Source organism: Chelmon rostratus, chromosome 10 (assembly GCF_017976325.1).
Source record: "Chelmon rostratus isolate fCheRos1 chromosome 10, fCheRos1.pri, whole genome shotgun sequence".
Lineage (NCBI taxonomy): Eukaryota > Metazoa > Chordata > Actinopteri > Chaetodontiformes > Chaetodontidae > Chelmon > Chelmon rostratus.
Window position 1 is genome coordinate 1850626 of NC_055667.1, and position 9784 is coordinate 1860409.

At 45.2% G+C, this 9784-nt stretch overlaps 1 protein-coding gene across 1 annotated transcript; it reads right to left on the bottom strand.

Moving 5' to 3' along the window:
• Positions 1 to 4389: 4389 nt before the first annotated feature.
• On the bottom strand, positions 4390 to 9398 carry LOC121612917 (protein-L-isoaspartate O-methyltransferase domain-containing protein 2). Its single transcript, XM_041946094.1, has 7 exons — positions 9270 to 9398; positions 7897 to 8057; positions 7520 to 7670; positions 6380 to 6482; positions 6125 to 6296; positions 5323 to 5446; positions 4390 to 5177 (listed from the first exon to the last, which is right to left on the bottom strand). The coding sequence occupies exons 2-7, from the start codon at positions 8050 to 8052 to the stop codon at positions 4621 to 4623; spliced, it is 1263 nt and encodes a 420-aa protein (XP_041802028.1). The 5' UTR covers positions 8053 to 8057; positions 9270 to 9398; the 3' UTR covers positions 4390 to 4620.
• Between the last annotated feature and the right edge of the window lie 386 nt (positions 9399 to 9784).

Here is a 9784-nt window from a genome sequence, read left to right on the forward strand (position 1 = left end):
GCTTTGCACATGGATCATAAACAATATTCATGATTTAAAACCAATCTACCTTGGAAGTCAAGGATAGACTACTGGTTAACATCCACACGTGTCAGCTATGTTATTCATACCTCATTTATTCCAGGTCCCCCTCTGCCAGAGCATTGTTTTGTCAGCTTTCAGCTGAAATCACCAGCTGCCTTGTGTTGCAGCAGAGGTTACTGGAAGGTTGACTCCAGCCTTCTAAGTAATGAACTGTATAGTTTATTCAAAGCATTATTAAAGAGGTAACTGACAGACACGGCTTACCAATGAGCGGAGTGAATGTTGTCACGTGAGTTTTAGTGAAGCATTTTTGGTCACTTGTATTGTTACGCGTGAAAAGAAACTGAACAAAGGGGAAACACGCGTTCACCAACTCCTCCACTGACTGGGAGCAGAACACAGGAGGCGTATATGACAACAGCCTGTCGGTTCTGCACGTGCTCGGGGCAGTGGCTCGAGGTTATTTCTTAAACTGGGTGAACCATTTAATGGTTTTGAAGGATCTTCCTGTTTATAAACCAAGATTAAAGATATTTGTCAGACTCTAACAGTGGTGGAATGTAAAGTAGGCCTGTATTTACTCAAGTTCTACTCTCCAGTACATTGCTTTCGATTAATCTACCCAACTTTATGTAAATTACAACCCTGATTTCAAAAAGGTCTGGATGTCGTGTAAAATACAAATAAAGCAGAATGTGATAACATGTTTAGCACTCAGCTTTCCTACAGCTTTTAAAACTGCTTTAATTAAACCTCTGCTTATAAAAGACTTATCTTAGACGGTCTGTCATCTCTAACCACAGACCATTTTAAGTTCTCTTCAGTGTCTATATGTTAGCACTTGGCAATATGATTAGAAATCATAACATCAATTTCCATGATAATGCAGACGATACCAAGCTATATATATCCTTTCTGACATTTACTCAACTGAAAACAGTACAAAGACAAAATATCTAATGTTTCACCTCATCAGCTAAATACCTGCTTATTCTGAATTTGATGCAGTAACACGTTTTAACTAAGTTGTGACAGGAGCAACTAAAGACGTGGAACGCTCCAAAAACACCTGTTTGGATCATTCCACAAGGGCATCCACCAAAGGCTCAGTGGTTCACAGCGAGGATGGAGCGAGCTTCACCACTCTGAGAACACATGGCCGTATGAAGGCTGCATGGGCTCAGGAACACATCGTGAAACTGTTTGTTTGGAAATGACTGCTTTCAGTTTTATTGACGTCTTAAACACAGTCCAAACTTTTTTTGGAATCAGGGTTGTAGTTAAAAGACAAAGTACACTCCATACCCTCCATCTCTGACCCCCTGAGATTTTAAAGCTTTATTGTCTAATAGTCTGACTGTTGTGCCTTCTTTTTTTTTTTAGTCATTTTTGTGTAATTGTGATGTTTCTGTTTGCTAATGTTTCTAACTCTCAGGTGTCTCTTGGAAAATAGATCTTGATCTCAATGAGCCCATTTTACTGCACCGTGAGCACTTTTACTGTTTTAAAGACTCTTTTCATTCATACAGCAGATCATTTTGCTTTATTTAGACATGATGGGCAGGACAGGGAGACGGGACGACGTGCAGCTCAGCTGTGGTAGATGAGCGGTCAGGGTGCCCCACGTCAAGTGCATTCTGCTGGTAATACCTACATACTTTTATAATGGACTTTCACTTGTAGTGGAGTATTTTCACAGTGTGGCATTAGAACCTTTACTTTCAAAAAGGATCTGAATACTTCACTAATCAAATGATTTCATTTGCGACTGGATCTTTTTTGTATAATGGACTTTATTAACAGCAGTCAATAATACAGCTCAATCTTAAAAATAAAAAGCAAGTAATTCCCACCAAAACGTAATGTTACGTGACAAACCCCCCGAATCATGACCATATACATTCAGCAGAGAATCAAACTGCACAACAAGCAAACATGAATGGTGCTCATGTCAAATAAAGGAATGGTGTCCAGACAGGTCAAAGGCAGATCCAGCAGCAGGAGAAATGGTAGAAGGGCCAAACAGTAAAGCATGAAATCCCACCCAGCAGAGTGCAGAAGGGACGTGAGTCTCCTGGTCTGACGAGGACCTGCTTTTTGGACACAATCCTCCTACTCAGTGTTGGATACCAATATAAGCTGCACATATTCAAATTGCTCCCGTTGTTGTGATCGCAGTCATAATTGATGTAGTTAACTATGGACTGATGCAGGGTGCTTCTGCTGTGTCTTGTGCAAAGATCACTTTGCGACTCATCACAGACTTTCTTCAGATACAACATTTCAGAGGGGAGAATTCTAAAGCTTTACATGATAAAAACTAATACAACCCTGATTCCAAAGATGTTGGGGCATACATAAAAGCAGAAGGCAATCACTTGCAAATGAGCCCATCTCCCTCATACAATCATGTGTTGACAAAGTGTTGAACCTCGCTCCATCCTCTCTGTGAACCACTGAGCCTTTCAATCGTGACACTATCACTTGTTACCAATCAACCTGTTTACCTGTGCAATGATCCAAACAGGTGTTTTTGGAGCGTTCCACATCTTTCCCAGTCTGTTGTTGCTCCTGGCCCAACTTGTTGAAACATGTTGCTGCACATGTCAGAAAGGATCAACAAGTTATCCCACTCTGTTTTAGTTATGTTTTCCACAGCGACCCAACCTTTTTGGAATTGGGTTTGTGAATAGTGTCGGCGGGTGTGAAGATTCTCAGTCATTATTGTCTAAGGAGGGCTGAATCCAGGGCAACTGGGCTTAGTTGTAGAAACCTGACTTTGGCGTCTTATCTAAGCAGCTTCCCACCAGTCAGTCAGAAATGAAGATGGATGAGAGTGGACACATTTCACACAAGTCCAGCTGCCTGGATTCAACCCTCTGTGGATAACCACAAATGTCATTTCAGTGATAGGGGAGCAGTTGTTGAAAAAAAAAAATGAAGAAGCAATTTCAACAAAACTGTCAGCTTGTTTTCTTCAGGTGAGTGACTTGCTGTTGATCTACTGTTTCCTCTCCACAATTTAGTCCATGCAACTGAAGTTTGGCACAGAAGGGAGCAGAAGTTTGGTACAAAAGCAAATTATTCAAAGGAATAATGCCCCATGTAACTAGAAACTACAACAGAAAAATGCCATAAAAGATACTTGTTCTACTTATCAAAGTATGCTCATGTTTTTTTATGATTCACACAACAAAACATACAACAATTTTATATGTACACACCACTTCAAGTGTCATCAAATCCAAAAATCAAAATATTACAAGAACAAACGACAAAAGAAAAACAATGAGTACATGGTGAAAGAAAGCCTGCACACTGTTAATCGTCAAAAACATCACTTATGAGTTTTATCATGCTGGTTTATTTCTGTAAATTGGAATATTAGTAAGTATGTGATCTTTTATGGTCACTCTCTTTTGGTTAAGAGAATATAATGGGATGTAGAGAAAAACAGTGAGACTGCCCTTTGGATGCACATGTAAGGATTTAGGTCCGTTTCATCTCCATATGACCCCGTCAGGAGACAAAGATAGACTTGAACTCATACAATGAAACATATGCGTAAAAAAAGGGAAAAATCTAAAATTTTATCGTCTCAACCAGTCTCCTAAAATGCTTGAAATGATGATCAACCCTTGGCCTTGGAACAGCAGATAATTTAAGCTAATAAACTAATGGACTGAGGGCTTCAAACAAAGCTCCTCTTTTATTTGGAATCAGTGGATATAACCACAACCACCGCACCACCTTGGTCACTGGACGGGCCAATAACATCATTAAATATGATACAGAAAGAGAAAATCTAACCCTCCAATCACTGAATCTTTGAATGCACGTTTTCTTCTCTCACAAAGTTGTGCTTTGGGCCATCTCTGTGTCTTCCTTTGTAAAACTACACCACCCCCGTTGGATGACAACACACACCACCGTCTGAGGACAAACCAGCTTTCACACGACTTACACAATCAGCGTGGAACCCCCCCACTGCACACAGCTGTAATTACATGAGCTCTATGCCTCGCGGTCTCTGGGTAAGCCGCGCTCTCTGCTTGCTGCCACAGCGTCTGAACGCTGTTGCGATGACTTCACTGCAGACTAAACAGTGATGGTCTTCTGTCTCACCGCTGAGTTGCCTTTTACAAGCGGTGGATAATCTGTCAGCTGACAAGATGCTGCCAGGCAACGCTCAAATGCAAAGTGTTATGTACCAATATCTATTTCTTTGCACCTCAAAGGAAACACAAAGTTTCTATCAGTGGCTGTTTGGTTGTCTGAAACGTTGGCATGAATTGTTTGTTTTCCCAGAGTAGCTTAACACCACCTGCACCCCCAACCCCCCTCCACCCCCCACCCCCCCACTGGACAAACTGAACTGACTGCTTGTGTCAGGAAATGAATGGGAGGCAGGGCAAAAAGAGGGAGTGGCAAAGAGAATGGATGATGGAGAGGATGAGGACAGGTGAGAGAGAGAAAGAGACTCATTGTGGAGCTGGGGGTCAGTAGGGTAGGTGGCATGTTGTCCTGCCTTGCACAGGTGGTGGTGGGGTTGGGCTCTGGGCTCTGACTCAGGACCAGGCTGCGGCTCCAGCGGGCTCATTTCTTTCTGTAGTACAGCAGGTACATCTTCAGCGGCTCAGGCAGCGGCAGGCCCAGTATCCTCTCTCTGAGGACGTTCACGGCCGGCTGGGGTCGGAGCAGCTCCCCGGTCTCCTTCTCCTCCTCCTCCTCCTGCTCCTCCTCTTCGTCCTCTTCCTCCACCATCTCCTCCTCTTCCACCACCGCTCCTGCGCCTCTCCCCGCCCTCCTGCTCCCTCTCATCTGCCGTCTCACCTCCCTCTCTCCTGCCTCCTCCTCGTCCTCTGCTCTTCCTCCCTGGTTGTTGTTGCTGTCCAGAGGAGCGGGGCCGATGCCGCTGCTGGCCACCACCTGACGGGTGGCCAGGACGAGGGCGTTGCAGTGGCGCCGGTGAACGCGCCGGCGCTTGAAGCGAGGGCCGTACTTATGGAGGCCGGCCACCGCCAGACCCCTGCCCACGCTGAACGAGGAGCCTCTGCCACGCGACTGGCTGTCTCCTCCATCTGTGGTCACTCTGAGGGTGTGGCGGATGCAGATTCGAGCCAGCTCCTGTAACGTCCGTACCTCATACTTGGCTGCAAAATGAAGAACCACAGGAAAACAGGACGAAAAGGACGAGCAAGGGGAGAAAGACGAGAAAAGCGAAGAGTCAGACACACTATATGGATCAACGCTCATGTTTTATTTCTGACCTCAAACAAAGGAGAAAACGAGACTCACGTAGTGGGACAATCTTGGGTTTGCCGTTCGTGCTGTGTTTCGGCAGCACCAGAGGAGCGAAGGACACGGAGATGATCTTTTTGGTCTCCCAGCTGTTCGGTCCTGTGCGGGTGATCTTGGTCAGCTGCAGAAAATACAGCAGGAAGAAAGCAGTTTATTCCTTATTCCCCGTTTTCTCAGCTGATTTCATTCAATAACTTCAGGAAGCTGCTTTCTAAATTGTTCCAAATTGTCTAAGGAGTCCGTACAAAGAGTTCTAACATATTCAAAAGAAGATATTCAACAATGGAAAACACTTCACCGACAAAACTACATTTTTTTAAGGTGCAAATGAGTCACGTTCCAGAAATACTGCAGATGTTGAGGATCATTTTACAAAGTGCTGTGCATGCAGTGTAACACATATTAATCAAAGCTAATATGATAGATAGATAGATAGATAGATAGATAGATAGATAGATAGATAAGACTGTATTAATCTCACAATGGAGAAATTTACTAAATTTAAAAAAAATAAGGTATCCTATGTATAATGAATTCAAGAAAAAAATAGAAAAAAGTGTTTTGCTGAGCAGTAATATAACACAGCTATGGCAACAAGTTTAAAAATACCTTCTCATTATTACACCTACTCATTACACATTTCTACATCAGCCCCCACTCATGGGTGCCCACAGGAGGAGTGACAGTTCTTGACAAACACAAACACTTAAATGTTCTATGCTAAATGAGGGACTTTAAGTAAAGTGTTGCAGAATATGCAGATTTGAACTACCCTGAACGTCTGGAGCGAAACACCAACCTTTTCCTCCAGAGGCATCACGAGGATGCCCCCCACCTTGAGCAGGTTCTTCATGTAGTCCTCGTGCTCCTTCTGCACGCCGGCCCCGCAGTACACCCTGTCGTACTGACGGCTCTCTGGAGGAATCTCCAGGCAGTTACCCACAACGAAGGACGGCTCACAGAACTCGAATCTGAGGGGGGCGCAGGAGCAGAGCGTGAGCAATGCGGGCAGGAGCAAAACAATGAAACGTCTCTGACACATTCGGACACCTACTTGTCAAAGCTGTCGCTGGCTTTGATGAAGGAGTCGAGCTTCTGGTAGGCATACTCAATCACATCGGCATGTAACTCGATTCCATGATTCACTCCAAACGGTCCTGGAACAGTTAGCACGCCACAGTTCACACATTTACATAGGACACTATACTATAGGACACCTGAGTACATCTGCAAATTGTTGTGTCCAAAATGAAGGACACTGAGCTTCTAGTGTCCATGACCCTAAACTCTGGAATAGTTCACCTCTCATTATTGGATCATCCAATTTAATGAAAATATGAAAAATGTCTGAGGACTTCTTGCTTTTCTTAACTGAAGAACTTCTTTAATAAATGTTCTTCCGTTTTTTGTAAATTCGTCTTTGTTGTTTCTTCACATCCTGCCTGTTTAATATGTCCCTGAATGTTTTTCAATGAGAAGCACTTGAAAAGCGCTGCATGAAACAATCTTTACTTACTTACTAATATAACCAAAGCTACTTTCTCCGCTTTTGTCATTTGTATGCAAAAATTCAAAGTTAGCACACTTGCTAGGAACATCAGTGCATAACCATGGAAACAACTGATGTGAATGTAGAATATGTTCAGCGTTGATAGGTCGTCTAGGTTCTGACCTCATCATTCCCCACAAGGAAACACCAATCTCACACACACAGCGGGGAGTGGGGACACTAACTTCCTCAGAGCCTACAGGTGGATGCCAGGGTGGAGGTGGGTCTTATGTGGACAGCAGCGGTGGCTGTGAACTTGAGTTGACGGCCTGAACTAGCTTGCAGGCTTCATTATTAGCAATCATCATATGACCACTGGCAAACCAAGTGGACTATAATGATGCTGCTCTGTGGAAGCTATGACAAACTGCGGAATACTTCCAGCTCTCTGCAACCGCATCATGTCAAAATGACTAAAATAAAAAATATGAAGCATCTAATGAAAACAATCAGATGAACGTGTAATGTGTACCCAGGCGAGAGGACAGAGCATAGGATGCTTCACAGTGATGTGCTACAGTTGTGAGTCCTACACTGGCAGAAGTGCTTCGCTGGGTTTACTGCTGACAGCCTTCGTGTTTCCTCTGAGACACCAGAACAATAACAAAGACACTACATGCTGAGCCGCTGCAGTGAGCCACTTACCCAATATGAGGCCGACCATGGTGCTGAGGTAGCCGGTCCCACTGCCAAGGTTGAGGAAGGAGAGGCCAGGGTGGAGATCCAAAGCCTCCATCACCTCAGAGTAGATACACGGAGCAGACAGATGGATGTTTCCATGCCGCCATGCCAAGTCCTAACAACGACAATAGAAAAGGTTAACCAGCTTTCTTTAACCCCACAGGTCCTTCAGCCAATCAGCCTCCTGAAACCTAAAAACGGGATCAATATTGAGTGAGTAATAATTAGAAAAAAGAAATCTTTTCATCCACGAGTGTTTTACTCCAGAACACTGTTGTCATGTATGCCGTGGATTTCTTTGGACCCTGTTTGGGTGCTTCACAGACTTTCATTTTGCTCACCTTGTAAGCGTTATCCCGATATTCATCCAGGTAATAGTCAGCCCGGTCGATAGCTCGAAAGGCCCGCTCCACCAGGTCCGAGCGGATGTAGTAAGCCTCTTTCAGGTTGTCGATCAAGTCGTCATTGTCCTCACCGGCACTCACAGCTCCACCCATCTTGACTGGAGGCAAAGAAAAACAGACGGTCTAACATCCCAGATGATAATCTGACAACTGTCATGATATCTACAGAAGAACAAGTCTACAGCTGCACACTACACTTGACTCATCATCCTCTGTCATCAGCATTAGTGAGAGGAAATCTACAGAGCTGATGTGAAAAGAAGAACGAAACATTTTCCAAGTCTGTCCTTTTCTAATAACCTGGATAAAACCCTGGACAATCAGGCGTGTCTGATTTGACAGCAAAGGTTCGTGTTTATTTATTCAAAGTGCATCACCCGCTAATCTCTCTGAGACTCTGTCCACAAATAATCCTGACCCAACCAAATTTAGAGGCCTAATTGGAGCGTCTGGCAGTAGAGGAGAACCGTAGGTGTGAATGCTCCTGCAGCAGCAGCGGTTCAGGGGGGTGTTAAAAACAACACCACAAATACAAGAGATCACAGGGTGCACCGGCTGCAGTCATCAGGCTACAAAAGAACAAAGGACCGTGTGCATTTGAATATTACTGGACCTCCTGCTTTTGATGCCCCTTGAGCTGAGCTGCAGAGGATGTTGTCGTGCACTGGGAGGGAACAAACAGCAGCTGTAGCATCAAAACGTAAAAAGTGGCCATTTTCAGGGAAGATCACCCAGAATGAGACGTTTCCTGCTGAATATAACCAGCAACAGCTTCTTTAGGATGTTAGCGCAAATGACCACTAGAGGGAGCTGTGACCCATTCTGTGGCAGACTAAGTGGTTTAGTAGGCTAGTAGGGTACACACTTCCTGCAAAACACTGCCATTTGGCCTCGTTCGCACAATTCATTCGTCGATCCGGTGAATTAGCTATGTCGCCCATTCTTTCCTTTACGTGGTTTTTAAAGAGAGTCAGGATTCAGTCCCCGACCTGGAAGTCCAGCAGCGTTCATATCACCGCATATGTTACATCCAGCGCCTGCACGCTGGAGCCGCTGCTGTTTGCGCCACTCAGGTGATCCAGACGCGACTAAACGCGACAGCTCGGGCTGTTATCGCCCATCAACACGAGCCAAACCGCATCTATAGCAGACTGCCAACACAAACAAGCGCTTTGTCGTATTCGCAGGAGGAGAGAGGACAGAGGAGAGAGGACAGAGGAGACTGGTCGGGGGAAGAATGGCTCGGCTCCGCGCCGCCGCTGTCGACGCACCGCGCCGCCGCTCTCTGCCCGCCGCAGCTCGGCCTGTACCTGCTCAGGACGCCGACTTCTCGCCTCTGGCTTGGCCTGTTCCTTCTGTTCAGCCGTTTGTTGTAGGGGGACCCAGTCACAAACACACCGCTGCTGGATGTAAACATTCGGCCAGCTGACGCTCTGACGTCAGACGTAATATACGCAAAACAACGTCCGGAGGAGGAGGAGGAGGAGGAAGAGGATGGCCTACATTCCCCTCACAGGGCAGCGGGGCTGGATCGGTCCAGATGTGGCTGATAAGCAACAGAGAGCGCAACTGTTGAACTCTGCCATAGACTGAGTAACGACACTGACAACCAAACATTTACCGTGTGTCTTTACGGGGTTATTTTTACCACGTGACTCAGCCAATTAGAGCTGAGTCGTTGATCTGTCTTAGCTATAATTGAATGAGCCCTGGTGGTTACTGTGTTCTTCTAATGGGCCTTCACTGGGCCACTGACTTACACTAAGTAATGTTATGCTCCAGGCCTTCTTCAGTGAAAACACTGTGACGTGTCACAGCAGGAAAA

Bases quoted from the DNA above. Each gene is read 5' to 3' on its own strand.
- LOC121612917 (XM_041946094.1), bottom strand. From the start codon at position 8,052: ATGGGTGGAGCTGTGAGTGCCGGTGAGGACAATGACGACTTGATCGAC. The intron at 6,297-6,379 runs GTAGGTGTCCGA...CGCCCCCCTCAG, and splicing joins GCCAGCGACAGCTTTGACAA to ATTCGAGTTCTGTGAGCCGT. The intron at 5,447-6,124 runs GTTGGTGTTTCG...TATTTTCTGCAG, and splicing joins TGATGCCTCTGGAGGAAAAG to CTGACCAAGATCACCCGCAC.